The 18,557-nt window shown below is 52.8% G+C and overlaps 6 protein-coding genes across 6 annotated transcripts; 5 read left to right on the top strand and 1 right to left on the bottom strand.

Annotated features, from left to right (window-relative positions):
* Positions 1–815: 815 nt before the first annotated feature.
* J4E78_001440 (uncharacterized protein) lies at positions 816–4,635 on the top strand (the record flags this gene model as incomplete). The annotated part of the gene is made up of 4 exons (XM_049362099.1): positions 816–990; positions 1,045–3,213; positions 3,262–3,601; positions 3,648–4,635. 4 exons carry the CDS (start codon positions 816–818, stop codon positions 4,633–4,635), a joined length of 3,672 nt encoding a protein of 1,223 aa, XP_049227382.1.
* Positions 4,636–5,980: 1,345 nt separating this feature from the next.
* J4E78_001439 (uncharacterized protein) lies at positions 5,981–7,436 on the top strand (the record flags this gene model as incomplete). Its single annotated transcript, XM_049362098.1, has 3 exons — positions 5,981–6,101; positions 6,154–6,609; positions 6,667–7,436. 3 exons carry the CDS (start codon positions 5,981–5,983, stop codon positions 7,434–7,436), a joined length of 1,347 nt encoding a protein of 448 aa, XP_049227381.1.
* An 820-nt stretch (positions 7,437–8,256) lies between these two features.
* J4E78_001438 (uncharacterized protein) lies at positions 8,257–10,035 on the top strand (the record flags this gene model as incomplete). The annotated part of the gene is made up of 4 exons (XM_049362097.1): positions 8,257–8,574; positions 8,653–8,895; positions 8,942–9,263; positions 9,323–10,035. 4 exons carry the CDS (start codon positions 8,257–8,259, stop codon positions 10,033–10,035), a joined length of 1,596 nt encoding a protein of 531 aa, XP_049227380.1.
* A 1,132-nt stretch (positions 10,036–11,167) lies between these two features.
* On the bottom strand, positions 11,168–12,322 carry J4E78_001437 (uncharacterized protein; the record flags this gene model as incomplete). Its single annotated transcript, XM_049362096.1, has 1 exon — positions 11,168–12,322. One exon carries the CDS (start codon positions 12,320–12,322, stop codon positions 11,168–11,170), a length of 1,155 nt encoding a protein of 384 aa, XP_049227379.1.
* A 1,587-nt stretch (positions 12,323–13,909) lies between these two features.
* On the top strand, positions 13,910–15,561 carry J4E78_001436 (uncharacterized protein; the record flags this gene model as incomplete). Its single annotated transcript, XM_049362095.1, has 2 exons — positions 13,910–14,096; positions 14,147–15,561. 2 exons carry the CDS (start codon positions 13,910–13,912, stop codon positions 15,559–15,561), a joined length of 1,602 nt encoding a protein of 533 aa, XP_049227378.1.
* Positions 15,562–16,313: 752 nt separating this feature from the next.
* On the top strand, positions 16,314–18,543 carry J4E78_001435 (uncharacterized protein; the record flags this gene model as incomplete). Its single annotated transcript, XM_049362094.1, has 4 exons — positions 16,314–16,709; positions 16,758–17,404; positions 17,459–17,965; positions 18,099–18,543. 4 exons carry the CDS (start codon positions 16,314–16,316, stop codon positions 18,541–18,543), a joined length of 1,995 nt encoding a protein of 664 aa, XP_049227377.1.
* Between the last annotated feature and the right edge of the window lie 14 nt (positions 18,544–18,557).

Genomic DNA, 18,557 nt, shown 5'->3' with positions numbered 1-18,557 from the left:
ATCGTCGCTGCAATGTTCGAATGATATTGCGTGAGAGGTGCTGCCCGCAATCGGCCAATGACAGCCGGTGAGAGAGGGTCCCACCTGCGTGGAGCGCTAGACGGCGGACGCGCCTTCCAGCCTCGCCATGAGACGCGTCAAACTTCACACTTACTATCTGGCATCATCATGCTCACTTCCAAAGATCGCGCGATATCTTCTCGACATCGTAGCCCGTACATCGCGGACCACTATGCGACTGGACCGCAGGCATGAGCTCCAACGATATTTGTGCGCGCGGGCTCAGACATGACGTCAACGCGACTCTATCGAACTGATGGAAACACCATCATGCGCTCACCCATACAGGCTGACGGGAAGATGGTATATCCGCGTACTAATTTCTACTAGCAAAGCGTCGCTCAGGTGTTATGGCGTCGAGGACCTACTCTTCGTTCTCTACCCGTCCATGAGTATCACCATGTTTTCGTTCCATCAATCTTTCTGTTGTTTAGATCGAGAAGTCGCAAGCTCGACGCAGGAATTGCTTGCATGCATGCATTTCAGAAGAGCGTGGAGTAGACGGGTGATACGCAAACTTGGTCTATCCTATGCATAGGTGCCTGTGGTGAGGGTCTTGTGTAACGCTACAGGGCCCAGCCGCGTTCAATCGACCAATATAGTCCCCGCGACTCTCGTCTAGTGAAGGGAAGCAGGAAACCGATTGTCCTAAACCGGCTAGCCGCAGCCAGATACAGGTCCAAGCAAACAACTATTTTCGACACAAATGTTGCTCGGTCGTCTCCGAGTCTCTCCCCATTGACACTGCCCGCAAAATGTCGCTCAAGCCAGTTCATATCACGCAAGGGCCGTTCTTCTACCCCGTCGGCAACACCCCAGCTGTGTGCTTGACCCAATCCCTACCGCGCGAACAAGATGCCGCCCTGCTACTACTCGGTTGTGGAGATATCCGAAATATCCTCTTCACTGCTTATAGTGGAGCTGGAGCTGGTAAGTCCTTTCCTCGACTATACATTTCACCTGCTTATACTGACTGGGACGCAGACGACAGAAAGCTTGACTTCACATGCTGCGACATTGAGGCGGAGATCATTGCGCGCAACGTACTCGCCTTGACACTCATCCTTGACGACACGAAAGGCACCCGCGTACGACAGCTATGGAACCTGTACTATCACATCTTTATTGATGGCGAATCCGCTGGTGTTCTACGCTCTCAGTCGAAAAAGCTGTTGGAGCTTGCGCATTCGTTAAAAAGCTGGAATGAAGGTCCATATGGCTCAACCATCCGATTCTGTGACAGCACCACACTCGAAAACGTTACTAAGCTCTGGGCGCTATATGCGTTAGAGCCAGTTCAAGACGAGACGTACAAGGTGACACAAGATATGCTGAAAGATCAATGGCAGGCTGCCAAGCAGGTGCAGGCCCTCAAGACATCTGGGACGGCGTCCGTGGGAGACGGCATTCGCGCATTCGCCCCGCTCTTGACCCAAGGCTTCGAAGAGGCTGACAAAGCTTATAAGACATATTGGAAGACTGGGACATGTTTGGAGGACAACAAGGCCATCAAGAACCTCTCGATCGCCAATCCTATGTTCGTCTGCCATCGCAGTGGCCTCGTGCTCCACTACGGTACGAGCCCGCTCACCGGCTTCCACCTTGCGCCCATGTATGCTCGACTCGCCGCGGACTCACCATTGTTCGTATCAAGCGAGACGACAAAGGGAAAGCTGCCAAAACCAATGCAGATAGCGCTCGACCAGCTATCTGCCTGGTGCTTTGCGTTCAGGAAAGCATCCATGCGTCTCACCATTCGATATGTTAACTCTGACGCTGGCGCGTTCTGTCATGTTATTCAACATCAACAAGCACACGGCGAATCACGCACAGCTTGTTGGTATCGCAACGTGTGGACATACACCCCACTAGTTTTAGATGCGCCTGAATACGAGCTGGGCGGATCTGCACCGGCAACCTTCGATGTTATCGACACATCCAATTTGCTCGACTATGTGGGCTGTCTCAACATCCTTGCAGCATCTGCGTCGTTGATTCGCCAAAACGCCTCGTCCATCCTGCGGACAGAAATGCTCATACCCTCTGAAATCGACATGGCAGCTTCAGCCAGCGCTTTGCTTTGTGGACACCTTCCAACAATCGCTCTACTACTCGGTCTAAAGCCCGTTCAATACTGGACAAATGCAACCTCCGTTTGGCACCTGAACGTCGCCAATTCCCCCGACTTGAACAAGACCAGTATGTTCGCTGCAGCCACGTCTAGGCCCATTGTACTCTGGAAGCCGGTCAATACTTCTAAAATTCGTTACGATGCAGCTGAGCTAGCTAGACTGCTTATGTCTATGTATCTGAACATGTTCCAGGATGAAGGATGGGCCAATCAGTTCTCAATCCTGGGCTTAGGCAATGCAGAATTGCAGAAGAAGAAGCTTACCGCATACGAACTGTACACTCGAGCAAGCTTCGTGTCGCTGCTTCAGCACATCAAGGTATCAAACGTCGTTGACTGGTCTCCATTTATGCATGCTCTGGTCGAAGTAGGCATCATGAACGACACAACCTTGAACATGGGTCCACACCACTTGCAGTCTCTTCTCGTCTACCTTGACATGCTCGGGGTATGGAAGGTAGAAGATTCTTTTGAGTGGTGGCATCCACGAACCTTCAAATTGGGCGGTCCGTTCCGCAAATGGGAGGACATCCCTACACTCATGTGCGTTACACTTGTCGTTCCTCACGACAAGGTCTCGATGTTCGGAGAGCTTGCCAACGGCCACGGTACTCCGTTATGCCAGCTCCAGCTCAACTCGTCGATCAGTCCGAAAGAGGCTCTCTACACGGACATACAGATGGGTTTTGGAACAATCGAGACTTCTGGTTCCGCGTTCACGAATGACTATCGAGTAATGGTCCAAGAAGATGACAAGGGCTGGAAGGGAAAGTCGCCATTGATCGTATCCACTATGGTCTCCACGTGCACCCTCACCGAAGAGGAAGATGATGCTTGTGGTGTTACCTTTGGACTCAAGAGTACTCCAACAGCTCAGCTGCAGTTTATGTCCATGTTTGGCATGCTTCTGCATGTGCACCGATCTGCTCTCGGCCAAAAAGACGTCTTTGTTTCGCGATATCGGCCAGGCTTCCAAGGATTCGTTTCCGTGAACAAGGTTACCACGTCCAAGGCGACTGATGGTAGGTCGGACATCTCTACGATCGCGGCTTTTGCTAACATGGGTCTAGTAAACGATGTCATCGCTACCATACATCCGCTCGTCAGTAGCAACAGGAATGAAGTCGAATCACTGCGAGTACATTACTCTGTAATCTCAGGAAAAGCAAAAGAGCTTCTGCAAAGTGGAGCCATCGTCTCGTTCGAAACTACGACGGCATTTACACTAAGGCTCTCCATTGGGAAGACGTATCTGATGGATGTAGTACTTCCATTCCCACCAAATGCGGCCAGTGCCAAGACCAAGATCGCACGCAAATCGCTATGGATAGAGTACACGGCTGCCGTACAGAGTGGAGCAGCAATCCTTCGACGCCCAGATAACATGATGCCCGTCCATCTTAATGAGCAGTAAGTGGGTCAAGAGAATTGTTTGGCATCCCCTGACACAACACAGGCATGGGGTCTCTCTCGAACAACTACACTACGTTCAACCTGATGTTCTACCAAAACTTCTCCTTGGTCAGAAGGCCTCGTTTGCCAAGTGGATCGGCTTACACCCTTCTCCCATGGCTACGATGTCGGCAGGAGAGTTGAAAGCCTACCAGAAGTCTCTCGCTGACGTATCATCAACCATGCCTGGACGCCTTGGTGTGAAGGAGACCCTACAGAGTATCTATGCACACCTTGTTGGGGCAGAAGGCCAAGCACAGGCAAAGATCATCCAATTCTGTACACCCACGTCATTCTTCGGCATACTGTATATTGATTCGGTCCGTATGGATCTGTCGAACCAAACTCTTCTCGTCGATGCTGCATATGTTCCTTTCCATACAAGCGCGGACATGGCGCCGCTTGCCGCTGTTCTCGCAGCGCGTCGGGACGACGCCGTGGGCATCAAGATGAAGGAGGATGAAGTTGCCTTCTGGAAGCATCTACTACCAGGATTTGCCGAGCGATGCCGCCAGTGGCAGCACAAGCCAACTTGCGAGTACAAGGTCGCAGGACGCATCCCAATCTCAACTGACCCCGACAAGCGTTACATGTGCACTTGTGGCTACGGCGTCTTCCCCGCGAACTACCTCAAAGATCTCAAGCAATCTAAAGATCTCTTCAAACACGCCGTCCGTGTCGCAGTCCCGGTCATCTTTGCTTCACCTATCAACACCGATGATCCTGCTTCTCTACCGTCGCCCTCGCCTCCTGCGAAGCCGCCAGCAAAGCCTCAAGCTCAAGCACCTGTGGATAAACCTGAGCCTCGTCTGGTAGACCTCGGTGCGAAGGAAGGCACGTGTTGGGAGTGCAGTGCTAAGCGCCACGAGAACGGTGGGGCTTTGAGCAAATGCGCCGCGTGCAAAGTGGCTCACTACTGTTCCGAGGGTTGTCAGAAGAAAGATTGGAAGAATGGCCACAGGCAGTTGTGCCCGCAGTTGAAAGAGGACTAAGGTACTTGACTGCGCTCAGTGTCGTGGTAGGAGTAGGAGTTAGACACTACAAGCACGCCTACTGCAAAACCCACGTCGGGCTTCCGCGACGACACTCGAGTTGCGTTAGTAGCCTACTTGCTTGGGATGGAGGGGTCGATTGGAGGACTTGTGACAAATCTGCCGCTCATCTCTGGCGATCGTTGGGTACCAAGGCTTGGAAGTATTGACGTGGACAGACGGTACTAGTTTGATTACACCATGTCAAAACGCAGAATGTTCAATACTACTAGCCTGCGCGATGTTTTTAGCACATTGTCTGTCGTGAAGCTTTGAAGGTCGCCACGAGGCTGTGATGTGTAGAGGCCGTCTGCTGGTTGGCCTTGTGATGGTCTGAGCGGCTCTTTGTCGGCTGGTGGATGTAACCTAATCATGATGCAAATAGTGATGGTCAGGCGACGTGTACGTGCTCGTTTTCAGCCGCCTGCCCCGGACCTGCGTCAACGGGTCCACAACCCCGCAAACATCAGCAGCGTTCCACGATACCCAGCAACAGCGCAATGTACGACAGCATTTCGATTTGTGAAGCAAACTCGCGAGTGAAGTATGACGACAATTGTCCAGGGAGACAATGGGGCAAGCAAGCACGTGGGGCGCGAAGGGTTCTGCACGGTGGTCCAAGAATAGCCACTAGCGGTTATCGATAGATGCAGGGTGGCGATAGCGGAGCGCAACACCAGGATCGTCAGGGCAGGCCATGCAGGGACGATGTTAGCTGTCAACTTTTCTTTTCGAAGGGTGGGCGTCACGACTGTTTCAAGAGTTAAAGCACGATGGAAGTGCTCACGAGGACGCCGGAAACAATGTTTGAAGTGCAACGCTGCCGCGGATGCATTTAACACGCGACACAAACGGCTAGCCCTTCCGTGATTTACGGCCTAGCGTGATCGTAGGCGGATGGAGCCCCGTATCTGCGCGGCGGGCCACCCCTTCTTCAAAGAGAGTGTCGCCGCTCGCTCCTGCCTCGATTCACTCCCTCAGTGCCCTTTCTTATCCTTCGGGACCACCTTCGCTTTACTAACCCGGCAGTTTAATCTTTCGTTTCCTAAAGACTCTCGCTTTTCGAAACTTCTTCGCCGTACCATCTCAGGGGAACACATACCACGAATTTCACGCGTGCGCCCTTCCCTTGCTCGCCGCACAACCGCCCGGGCCCCTACACCTGCTGTTCCGTCCAACCATCGAGCGTACCTGCCCACGATAAGTACAAGAGAGGTCGTGATACCATCATCTTGATCGCTGCGCTACTCCACTTGCCGACGATAAGGTGCTTACACGACATCGACGATCCCGCAAACGGTCCGACATGATGGTACGAAGTCTGCTGTCCGCCGCCTTTACGGCGACAGTACTTGTAGGCACAGCGCTTGCCGGAGCAAAATGCACAAAGGATAGCCACTGCCCTCAGGACACACCCTGCTGCTCTCGTACGTGTCGCAAAATTCTGTCGCATCGGGGTTGGTGCTAATAAACTCTCAGTATATGGCGACTGCGGTGTCGGCGCTTTCTGCCTCGGTGGCTGCGATCCCCTCATGTCACACAGCTTCGACTCGTGCGTTCCCGGTCCCGTGTGCAAATCCGGAAAATACACACTAGACAACCTCGACGATGTGCAGACCATCGACAAGTACCTCGGCGATGCCTCCAAGATTAACTGGCAGTCGCAGGGCATGCCCACGATATACACAGACCCCAAGACCAAGGAGAAGTCAACGCTCTTGACTATGGCGCAAGGGACAGTCGGGACACTACTGGCATCTACCTACTACGTTTGGTACGGCAAGATCTGCTCCAAGCTTTCCACGGCGCAGGGCAAGGGTGTCGTCACTGCCTTCATTCTTATGTCGGATGTTAAGGACGAGATCGACTTTGAGTGGGTTGGCGTAGACACAAGCCACGTGCAGTCCAACTTCTACTCGCAGGGTGTCACAGTGTGTAAGTAATCCGACATTCGGGCTTAGCCACCCTCGTACATGACTAACGCGATTTCAGACACCAACGGCGAGAACCTCACTGTCCCGGACGCGAACACGGTCGAAACCATGCACGAATACTGCGTTGACTGGAAGGAAGACACCCTGATATGGTCCATCAACGGCAAGGAACAACGCAGACTCGAGCGCTCCGACACATGGAACAAGACATCCGGCCGCTTCGACTACCCCCAGACACCCGCGCGCATCATGCTTTCTCTCTGGCCTGCCGGTCTGCCTTCGAACGAAAAGGGTACCATAGAGTGGGCGGGAGGAGAGATCGACTGGAACTCGCCTTACATGACCAACGGATACTACGCCGCCCGCTTCTCGGAAGTCACCGTCGAGTGCTACGACCCACCGGAGGGTGCGCAGATCAAGGGAAAGAAGACGTACAAGTACACGGATGAAGCCGGTACTAACAACACCGTCGCCATCACGGACGATGTAGTCGTTCTGGGCTCGCTCATGGGCACCGGCGAGAACCCAGGAGAGGCCAAGGACAAAGACGACGATTCCAAGGCCACCGATGTTGCCATGGTACCTGGTGGCAATCCTGGAGGAGGTGCTGGACGAGAAGTCGCCGAGACATCAGCTGCCGTACAACCAAATTCGCCTGCGCAAGAGACGGGCTCCTCGTCTGGCAGTGGTGCGACCGCTGAAGGCCAGTTCGTCCAAGGTACAACTGGCAGCACTGGTGCTGGATCCGTCGTCCAGCCAGGCCTCGGACGCATGGGAGGATCTGTCTTTGCCATCATCGTCGCCATCATGGGCTTGATCGCGTTATAATCGCATTACCCGTATTTTCTTCTACCGCCTTATGCCCTTTTCTCATGTCCGTCTGTCTGTCTATCCTTGGCGTTTAGTTCGATACCTGTGGTCTTGTAGTTTTGTGTACTGGGGTAACAGGGGTGAGACGGGTTGCATACTCCCCCTCGTCGTCTTGTGTATAGTGCATACATTTTCCTTCCTCTTTATCGTCTATATCCCGCAGTCTTCTGGTTATGACATGTATCCTGTCTAGATGGTTGAATCTGTTTGATACAATAAATGTAATACCGCATTTCGATACCCTGCTTCATTGTCTGATGATGTATCAAAGAGATGGAGGAGCCCGGTGATGGGGGTCAAGACATTGAGGGAGCTGCAGCATATTCGGATCATCGACAGAAAGTCTTCATCCGGCCAAGCACCGCATATGCATGCCCCGCGCGAGCATGGAGGCATATACAAGAGGTTCGCAGCATCTCGCTGGAAAGGTATATCCAAGGCCAGGGTACATGTCAGCGCTACAAAGGCGGGTCTCGGCTAACTACCCCAACCGTTCAGTGGATGCATAATCTCTCCGGCCCCGGTAAATTACCATGTTGATGACTGCAGCCTCGTTCGACGGGAGACAAGATGAGCGAATTGGAAAGAGCTTGGTATGCGGAGTGTTATCTGATGCTGGCCTTTGCATGGACAACATACTTGACCGATGAGATGGGTCGGAACATAAAGACAAGCCCCTCGGAGGAAGGTTGCTCTGGCGTGGAAGGTCACTTGCCGTTCGACTCCTACGGCAGTTTTGAAACACTCTGCAATCATTCAAAACTTCTTCCCCATCAAGATGTCTCTCGCACTCTACGCCCTACTAACTGCCCTGGTAGCAGTAGCAGCCTACAGCCTCCGCAACGTCGGTCGCAGGCCCGCCAACTACCCTCCAGGCCCACCGACACTCCCCATCATAGGAAACCTGCATTTAATGCCGAAGGAAAAGCCGCATCTACAATTCCAAAAGTGGGCTCAAGAATACGGTCCCGTGTATTCACTTATTCTCGGTACGAAGGTCATGGTCGTGTTGTCGTCGGACCAGGCTGTGAAGGATCTGCTTGATAAGCGAAGCGGGATCTATTCGTCGCGTCCGGATATGTATCTTGGACAGATTGTGAGCGGTGGGTGTCGTATGTTGCTTATGGTAAGGTTCTTCGTTATTTTCGAGCCGTGATTGAGCTGACAGCGGTAGCCATACGGCGATACATGGCGCATGATTCGGAAGATTGTTCATCTCAACCTCAATGTCAAGGCGGCGCGCACATATGTGCCATATCAAGAATTGGAGAACAAGGCCATGCTTGTCGGTTTCTTGGACAGTCCAGATCTCTTCATTGACCACATCCGCCGTTACACAAACTCTTTGACCACGCAGATGATCTTCGGGTTTCGCACTACAAGCATCGACGACCCCAAGTTGAAACAGCTCTACTCGGTAGGTCGGACCTCTAGATCCTCTCATCTCTCTAACACCACCCCAGGGCTTCGAGAAGTTCTCCGAACTAATGGGCGAGACCACAGCCAAACTAGTCGACCTCTTCCCAATACTGCGCTCACTACCCGACTTCGCGCTTCCCCTACGGAAATACGCAAAGGAATTGCACAAAAAGGAGAGCGAGCTATACGTCGGCCACTGGCTAAACGTGAAGAAAGCAATAAAAAACGGGACTGCCAAACCATGTTTCTGTGTCGACCTAGTCCGCGCCCAAGACGACGAGAACTTCTCAGACGAGCTCGCAGGCTACGTGAGCGGTTCGTTGCTGGAAGCGGGATCAGACACTACATCCGCCACACTCATCGGGTGTACGTAAACCCACCCTCCCTCAATACCCAAAAGTCATTGCAACTAACGCCCCGCAAAGTCATCCAAGCAATGATCCTCTTCCCCACCGTCGCCGCCACCGCCCGTTCAGAACTCGACACGATCTGCGGCCCCCGCCTCCCCACCCTCTCCGACCTACCCTCCCTCCCCTACATCCGCAGCTGCGTCAAAGAAAGCATGCGCTGGATGCCCACCGCCATCCTCGGCGTCCCCCACGCCGTAATCCGGGACGACGAGTACATGGGGTACAAGATCCCCAAAGGCGCGGGTGTGCTGTGGAACGTTTGGGCCATCCATAACGATCCGGCGCGGCATGCTGATCCACGGAGATTCGATCCCCAGCGGTATTACGAGGATGCGCAGACGGCGGCGGAGGCGGCGTGTAATGCTGATGCGGCGGAGCGGGATCATTTTCTTTTTGGGGCGGGGAGGAGGCTGTGTCAGGGTATGCATATTGCGGAGCGGAGTTTGTTTTTGGCTATTGCGCGGTTATTGTGGGCGTTTGAGTTTCATCCTGGTAAAGATGTGGATGGGAATGTTGTTTTGCCTGATGCGGATGATTTGACGGAGGGTATGTTGGTGCAGCCGCGTCCTTTCAAAGCGAGGATTGTGCCGAGGGATGGGGGGAGGGAAGCGGTTGTGAGGGAGGAGTGGGCGAAGATGGGGGGGTTGCTGGATGCGGAGGGGCAGTGGAAGGTGCTGCCTGAGGGGCTGATTTGGAAGGAGTATGATAGTGCTGCGAAGACTGGGTGAGAGGCAGCGAGAAGGTTGCAGACTCGCTACTTCATTTGTTCTGCTTGTGTTGCGCATTTCAAGAACACTCTTGCTCCTTCCTCAAGCTTCTTGAATCTGTGGAACTGTAATAACTGAGCTTTTAAGGCTTCAATCAATTCTACTTATCCCACCGCTCCCCAAAGCCTCAAGCAAACCATCATGGCCAAACGGAAGCGAGACGAAGACACCAAAAGTGTCAAGCCAGTACCGGTAAAAAGACAGAAACGAGCGCCAAAGGTCCGCTATGGATGTGTAATATGCGGTATGAACAGACTCGCCAAATTCTTCCCAAACTACAACCCTTCCGCTGAATGCGACAACCATCGCATAAACACGTGTAAACAATGTCTTCAGAAGCATGTGGACTATTGCATCAACAACGCGCAAACAGCAACTACCGCCGACGAAGAGAAGACATTGGGCATCGCGTGTCCAGAATGTGACGCGGTCATGAGAGCTGTCAACATCGAAATCGCCACAACAGAAACCATGTATGTCAAATTCGAAGTCCTAGAGCGAACATACAAGGCCAATAGGACCGCTCCAACTGGGTGGCGTTGGTGTCTGAATCCAGCTTGCGATGCCGGACAAGTTCACGACAGTGTCTCCAAAGAAGATGGGGAAAATGAACAACAAAACATATGTACATGCACCAAGTGCGGAGCACGCGCCTGCATACCTTGCAATAGGCCGTACCATGAAGGCGAAACGTGCGAAGCGTACCAAGTGCGCATCAAGGGCCGCGTCGAGGAGGAAGACGAATCCCTAAAGGCCATCAATCGTCTCACCAAACCCTGCCCTAATCCTGAATGCAACGCGAGGATACAGAAGAATGGCGGTTGTTCTCACATGCTCTGTGAGTAGGCGCATTCAAGCTGATAGATGTTTCTTACTAATCTGAAAAGGTACGATATGCGGCACGAACTTTAACTGGACGTGATCGATGGCAAGAGGTCGTCAACTGTTATTTTAATCCGATCGAAGCGAACCGACAGTATTGCCTCGGATGATGGAAGTGGTAGACCCAGCAGATTACCGTAGATAGAGAATGGTATGAGAGCGCATGAGGTTGTTCAGTAAATCTGCATTTTCTAGGTTCCTACTATCCACTTTACCTCTCAGGGTGTCTATCAATCCACGCCGTGTTCCCAAACTCCCCCGAAAACGGATATTGAAACACCTTATCCAGCGTGGAATACGGCTCATACTGCTTCCGATCCATAACAATGCTGACATTACTTGCCAGCCTTGCAGTTTCATTCCACCCAGGTCCGTAGTCCTTGTACTCCGCCATCGTGGTGTTGGAGTTCACTCTTGGATCCGTAGTACCCCACTTGATGTACCCATTGGGCTGGATTGAATCATCAAGATAGCAGTTTGCGAAGATCGAGCGATGTTGGGCGTTCCAAGGGCGGCCTAGTGCGCACTGACCGGTAATGGAGAGGGAAGAATTGGCCTTCTTGACGTCGGAGTCGTGGATGTAGACGCCGTATTTGTTGACAAAGGTTGTGTTGCTGCCCTTCCATGCTGTGATACCACCGCCACAGTTTCGAAGGGAGACAAGACTGGACTGAATCCACGCGGTGCCGAAACCGTAGAAGAAGTCGGTTTGTCCTGCTATCTCGTTCTTGTAGAAGTATGCGTTGCCTAATTTGCCGACGTACACGGTGTCCTGGTACGAGTAGAATCCGCAGTAGTAGAAGCCGGTGTTTGCGTAGCTCACTGAGACTGCCAGGGCTGGGCCGGCGGAGTAGGGCGCATACAAGTTGCTGAAGTCTATGTTGTATGCGCGGAAATCGGTGTTTCCGAATGGTGTACCTGCAGGTACGGGATCACCAGTTGGCCCGCTTCCAGTCTTACTCGCGTTAAAGGTTGGCGCGACGGTGAGAACCGAAGTATAGGCGTTGTCCAATGTTGATAGCCCAGCTCCAGTTGCATTGCGCCATATTACATTAACAGTGTTCTTGGTTTGGTCGTTGGGTGCTTTTGTTTGACCAAAAAGGTAAACGGGACCTGGCCGAGTGACGTTGACTTGCTCAGTATAGTTGCCAGGAAGGATCAGGATGTGATGGGGCGTGGTGTCGTTTGGCAAGCTGAGTACTGCGGACTGAATGGTCGAGAAGTTGCGGCCAGGACCAACCAAAATCGTGTTCTGAGGGCAACCGTCCAGTGGCTTCTTTGTCGGATACTGGCACGCTTTGCGGTTGACAGTCGATACAGCAGCGCATGCCTCGAACAGGCCAAAGAGGAGTGTAGTCCAATGCATGGTGAGAGGCTGGAGTTTCCGCACGGCCCGAAAAAGGATGCGCACCGTTTTGGCGGACTGAGGCTTGGCTTGCATTTTATATCAACTCATCGCATCCGCACTCCTGGGGTTGGGGTTCCCATGTGGCTCAAGACATTCGCAATGCCCGGTTGCCGTTGTGCCCTGAGCATCATCATCAGCCGCAAATGCACTTCTAGTATCAATTATCCGTTCAATGCCTCCAATCAGCATCATTACCAGGTATACCGAGCGCGGGGAGTACCCACCCAGAGAGATCCGGAGAACGTGGGGAACGTGGAGGAAATTATCCACCAATTAAGCCGATCACTGACAAGCCTCGGAGATGATCTCACATCGCCAGAAGAGCCGATAAACCGACGCGGAGAGCGAGCAACGAGCCATGGTCAAACACCATTAAGTAGGCATGTACCGTGCTGTCTGTGAGGCTTCCGTGGCGTTGGTCAAGCTTCGGCACAGAGCTTACTGAAGCTTGTTTATGTGACGCAATGACGCGTAAGATCGTGGGCTAAAGACGGCCTGAGATGAAACTGTGATGATGTCTAGGATAGCAGAGATTAGTGCCTGCATGAATGTCGAAGCTGAGCTGCCTCGCAAGCGCTTCAAAGCGATGCGATGATGATTCTGTTCCAGCCAGGACACCGCTAGCGGGAGTCCAGCCAACGTTGTACCTGGGTAGTTGCGACGAAGACGTCCATCTGAAGTTTTCCGGCATCGAGGCCTCTGGTGCGTTACGGCATATATGGGATTTGAGCTAAGGTTGTAGAAAGAGTCAGCCGTCTATGGTGTTGAAGAAGAGTAAGCTCGTGAGCCCCCTCTGTTGCCGGCGCCAACCCGGAAATTACGTCGCCGGGAATTCCGAGGTTTGGCACAAGACACGCGGAGACATCCCCAGCTGCTCTCAACCTCAACCACACGTCAGGCTCTGTTCACTCTCGTCAGCTAATACCTGAAGCCCTCGCCGCGGCGCGCGCATTTGACCATGTGAACCAGTTTCGATATTCGAGCGATACCGCTCCCTAGAGACCTCGGGAGTGTCCCTTTCGCGCCGCGAACACTCATGACAACGGTTCCTTACTCTACAAGACTGCCAAATCTTCATAAGACGGACATGAGGCGCCCTGAAGTGCATTCCAAGGCATTCAGTACGCGCCAAGTACTTTGGTGGTAGGCTAATAATGCCCAGCGATCACGACATCGCCCTTACCTTTTCTGCGCATCGTTGAGAGGATGTTCCAAGACATTCCAACCAGCGACATGCTTCACCTTCCTCTTCAGGGTTCTTGGGAGCCACCAGCTTTGGACACCACAAGCAACTCAAGCCTCGCAATGTTGCAGTGCTTGCTGATCGCGACATGGAAGGAGTGCATTCGCAATTTAATTCGCGTGGCATGCTACAACCATGTTATCGCGCCATTGCACACGGCTATATGACCCTACAAGATCCCGGCCACTGCGTAACCGTCTATCTTCTGCGCGGACTGTTCGTAGCGACCGCTTCGGTTGTATTCTGATCACCAACGAAACGCAAGCTATTGGTGCTACTGGTACTCCCAGCAAAGCCCAGGCATGGCCGCTGTCGCTGACGACGACGCAAAGGTCGCGCGTTACACCAACGATGAAACCTCGCCTTCCCCGCCGGTCTACGAAGATGGCAGCGTGCAGGAAGACAACGCCTATGTTTACGACGATTCCCAGAAGTTGGGCTATACGGCCACAGTCTTTGTCATCCTGAATAAGATGATCGGCACTGGTAGTACGTACTCTTCATGCTCATACGCTCGAACGGCTGCTTACTTGCTGCAGTCTTCTCGACTCCTTCTGGTATCTTTGCAGCAACAGGGTCGGTCGGCGTGTCACTCTTCCTGTGGATCATTGGCGGCATTCTCACATTCTGTGGGCTATCCGTGTTTCTGGAATTTGGTCTCGCAATCCCACGTTCAGGCGGCGAGAAGAACTATCTGGAGCGCGTCTACCGTCACCCTAAATACGTTGCGACATGCGTTCTTGCTGCGCAGATGTTGTTGCTCGGATTCTCTTCCGGTAACTCGCTCGCTTTCGGTCGCTACGTACTGTTTGCAGCTGGTTCGGAAGCACCCGATGGCTGGGCGGCGCGTGGCATAGCCGTTGCTTGTGTCACTTTTTCGGTTGTGCTCCATGCCACATTGCCGAAATGGGGCATCCGCCTCTTCAGCGTTCTCGGCGTGTTCAAGGTTTTCATCCTACTCTTCATCGTCTTCTCGGGCTTTGCTGCTCTGGCTGGCCATTTGAAGATCGAACAGCCGCACAACTTCGACAACGCTTTCGCGCTGGAAGTCGGTGATGGCTATGGTGGCGGCGGTGCCTATGCGTACTGCCAAGCTCTGTTGCGCATTATTTACTCCTACAAAGGCTGGGAGAACGCCAACTATGTGTTGGGCGAGATTCGGAACCCGAAGAAAACCCTGGCTTGGTCTGCACCCCTGGCAATCGGCGGAACTACCATCTTATACGTCCTCGCGAACGTGGCTTACTTCGCTGCCATCCCCAAGTCCGATCTTGCGAAGAGTGAGGTAATAGTGGCTGGTCTATTCTTCCGCAACGTTTTCGGTAATAGTGCTGGAGCGCGCAGTCTTCCCGCTTTCGTTGCCCTCAGCAATCTGGGCAACGTACTCGCCGTCAGTTTCGCCCACTCACGCCTCAACCAGGAGTTCGCGAAAGAGGGTCTACTTCCGTGGAGCAGATTCTGGGCGTCGAATAAGCCATTCAATTCGCCGGCGACAGCCTTGTTCCTGCATTGGCTGATTACAGTCATCGTACTGCTTGCGCCCCCTGCTGGTCCTGCGTACAATTTCATCACCGATCTGTATACCTACCCCGGCGCTTGGATCAACGGCTTCGTCACCGCCGGTCTCATCTACCTACACTACTCAAAGCGCGAACGCTGGGAGTCGCCATGGCACACCTATCTTCCTATTGCCGTTCTTTACCTGGCTGCAAACATTTTCCTCGCACTGGTCCCCTTCATTCCACCAGATGGCGATTGGAACGCAGACGGCTACCCGTACTACGTATTTCCCGTTGTTGGTGTGAGCGTTTTGCTTCTAGGTGGGTTCTACTGGCTCTGCTGGACGAAGATTTGGCCAAAGCTCGGAGGATATAAGATCGTTAGTGAACGCTATGAGGATGCGGAGGGTAATGAGCATGTGAGGTATGTGAAGGTATACACAAAGCACGATTGAGTAAGTTGGTCTTTGATGCATCATGCCGGTGTACTTGGCTGTAGTGGTGCCGCACTCTATGGAGATAATTACAGCGGTGCACACATCTGTGCAAACTTGCTTTTATTGTAGGTATGACATCCTTTTCGGTACAGTGGTGTGTCGGAGTCTTACCAGGTATACTCGAACACTTTTCGATGTTTCTAAGAAGATCACGGGTATAAAGGCCTATCAGAGGCCGATGCTGCCGAAAGTAGGTGTGCTTGACGCATTGCAGCGACAGCATTTTGCGGCGGTGCCAAGACATCTAGCGCACATGCGGGGGCCACTAACGCACAGATCTCGGAACGCGTGACGCGACAGTGCCGCGAACTCTCCACGATTGCCTCGCAGACATCAGCTTCGCATTTCGCCCTAAGCTAAACGACATGTCTGCCCTGATGCCAGTCTTCTCAAGCGAACATCATCGTCGCAATGCATCGATGGCACGAGTCGCGGATCCCCTCTCGTGTAGTTCCGTTCGTTTCCGTGGCGCATCCTCGACGGGTAAAGGCTAGGCTTCCAATACGCCAAATACCCCATCTCGCTCTGTTTCGCTCTAACAGCTCAGGCAGCACGAGGTTGCCTGCGCTAGCGCATCAAAAACTTGGCGGTCCTGCGATATGGCCATTAATCTTCATTTGTATAAAGCAATGAGGATTCACGCCCCGTTTCAGCGCAGCATCAACACGGAATTCATAAGATCACAACTCTCCACTCGCTCAAAGACAACAATGACTGGGACTTCTGGCAAACCCATGAACGAATATCCTGGATTCGGACTACCTCTTCGCAATTGGGAATGGAGCAACTACGGCTTCTATCCGATCGGCTCCCACCACAATGCCTATGGAAGCGAATCAGAGATCATCCCTGTGCGAGAGCTTGCCGTGATGGATGTTTTGGAAAAACTCACCGACAAGCCCGACTGGCATCAGAAGGTCTTTGATGATGAAATCGTTGCCAAGTGGCGTAATGAGGCCCTCGCCATTCCTGACCAACACTTTTGGCACCTAGCTACCGCTGCGAAGAGCCAGTATTGGACCCACGACGATGACCGGCTCGAGCTTCATGACGACAGGCAGTCTTGCATACTCGAGAACATTTTGGATGAAGCTACATTCGATACTGTACGTTACTATTGCTTTTAAATAGTCTTCATCACTAACGCTGTGCAGTGTGTTCAAGAGCTTCGCAGCAAAGCCAAATATTTCGAACAATCGGGCATCATACCTTCTCTCGACGCAAGCGCTTCCGTAGCCAAGTCTGACACGCTCGTTACAAGCGAGCTACACGCCAAGCTTCGCAAAGCTTTTGACCAGCTCAAGTCGGACCACGCTGCATCTCCTGATTGGCATCCCAACTCGAATAGTATGGTGCAGGATCTGGTACACCCGTCTATGTACCCATTGGTATATGGGCGCAGTTCTGGCTTTCGTGAGGAGCAGGTTGGTGTGACGGACGCTGTAGCGCGCTGGGCTGGCAAGGGCGAGGTCGTCCCCCAGCAGGGGCTCGAAATGACTACAGCGCAAAACCGACATGATTATAGCGTTGGAGGCAGCAGCATCCCGCCGGAGTACTGGTCCAATCAATACCAATGGTTGCCGGCCAATGTGGCTTTCCAGGATGATGGGTCTGTTAAGTTTACCAGCTACATCAACAATCTTCACCCTACGAGATATCCCGACATATATCATACCATCGAAAAGCTGGTCGAAACATCCGTACCCATGTGGGATCAGTGTTTGCGGTTTGCAGTCGGCTATCACAAGTTTGAAGGGGCCGGTCGTATGGTGACTCGCACCGGTAAACCCGAGAATCCTGAGTAAGTCAAAGTAATGTCTTCGAACTTTGCAGCTGCTAATGTCCCGTTGCGTAGTGACGAGAACGAAGAGAATTGGACGCCCAATAAAGAAGAGTGTGGTGATGTGGAAGCCAGCGAAGAAGACCTGGAGGAAGAAGGGTACGAGGATTACTACGACAACGATAAGGATCGCCAGGAAGGGTTGCTGGAGGCCAAGTGGAAGATCGTCCGCAAACCTCGTATCATGCCAATTCCCTTCAACGACGTATCCTACGCACCGCAACCAGGCAAGCGTCTTGCTGATAGATTTCGCGATACGGGACTTCAGATCATTGTCAAGATGGCCTCGATTGAACTCACGCCCGAGAAGCCGGACTTTCCTGTGGGTGGATGGCACATCGAGGGGCAGATGAACGAAAACATCTGCGCAACTGCCCTGTACTACCTGGACAGTGATAACATCACTGACAACAGCCTCTCATTCCGCATGCAGACGTCTGCTTACCTACAGGATGACGAGGGTTTCGACGTTGGACAAGACTGTTATCACTGGATGGAGCACGTGTACGGCACTGGCTTTGGGTGTGGGAATTCGCCATGTTTGCAGAATTACGGGAACGTACAAACGCGTGAGGGTCGGCTGCTAGCTTTCTCCAATGTCTTGTAAGTCGGTCAAGATTCTGTTCGGACATTGCCTTGGGCTAACGTATGTTAGTCAACATCGTGTTTCTCCTTTTAGTCTCATCGATCCTACAAAGCCCGGACATCGTCGCTTTATTGCACTTTGGCTTGTCGATCCGACGAAGCGCATCATCTCTACGGCGAATATTCCGCCTCAACAAATGGACTGGTACGTCGACTCGCTACTTGGACCAAGCGACAAGACGCGCCAAGAAGCGTTGTCGAAGTTCCCCCCAGACCTCATCAATCTGCTAGCCGAGAAGGGACTCGCAAGTCCTTCTGTCACTACGGAAGGTCGACTGCCTGAAGAGCTCATGGCCTACGTGCGCGAATACTTCGAAGAAGCCAAGCACTCCCTTCCTATGGGTTTTCAAGAGGCAAGTGAGCATCGCAAAAAGCTTATGCAGGAAAGGGGCGCGTTTGTCCAGACCGCAGAGAAAGGATGGCAGAGGGCGACTTACAGCTTCTGTGAGCATTAAACCGCTCGCAGAAC

This window comes from Alternaria triticimaculans (genome assembly GCF_023758025.1).
Source record: "Alternaria triticimaculans strain BMP 0046 chromosome Unknown scaffold_1, whole genome shotgun sequence".
Taxonomy (NCBI): Eukaryota; Fungi; Ascomycota; class Dothideomycetes; order Pleosporales; family Pleosporaceae; genus Alternaria; species Alternaria triticimaculans.
This window is presented reverse-complemented; position numbering and strand designations above follow the sequence as displayed.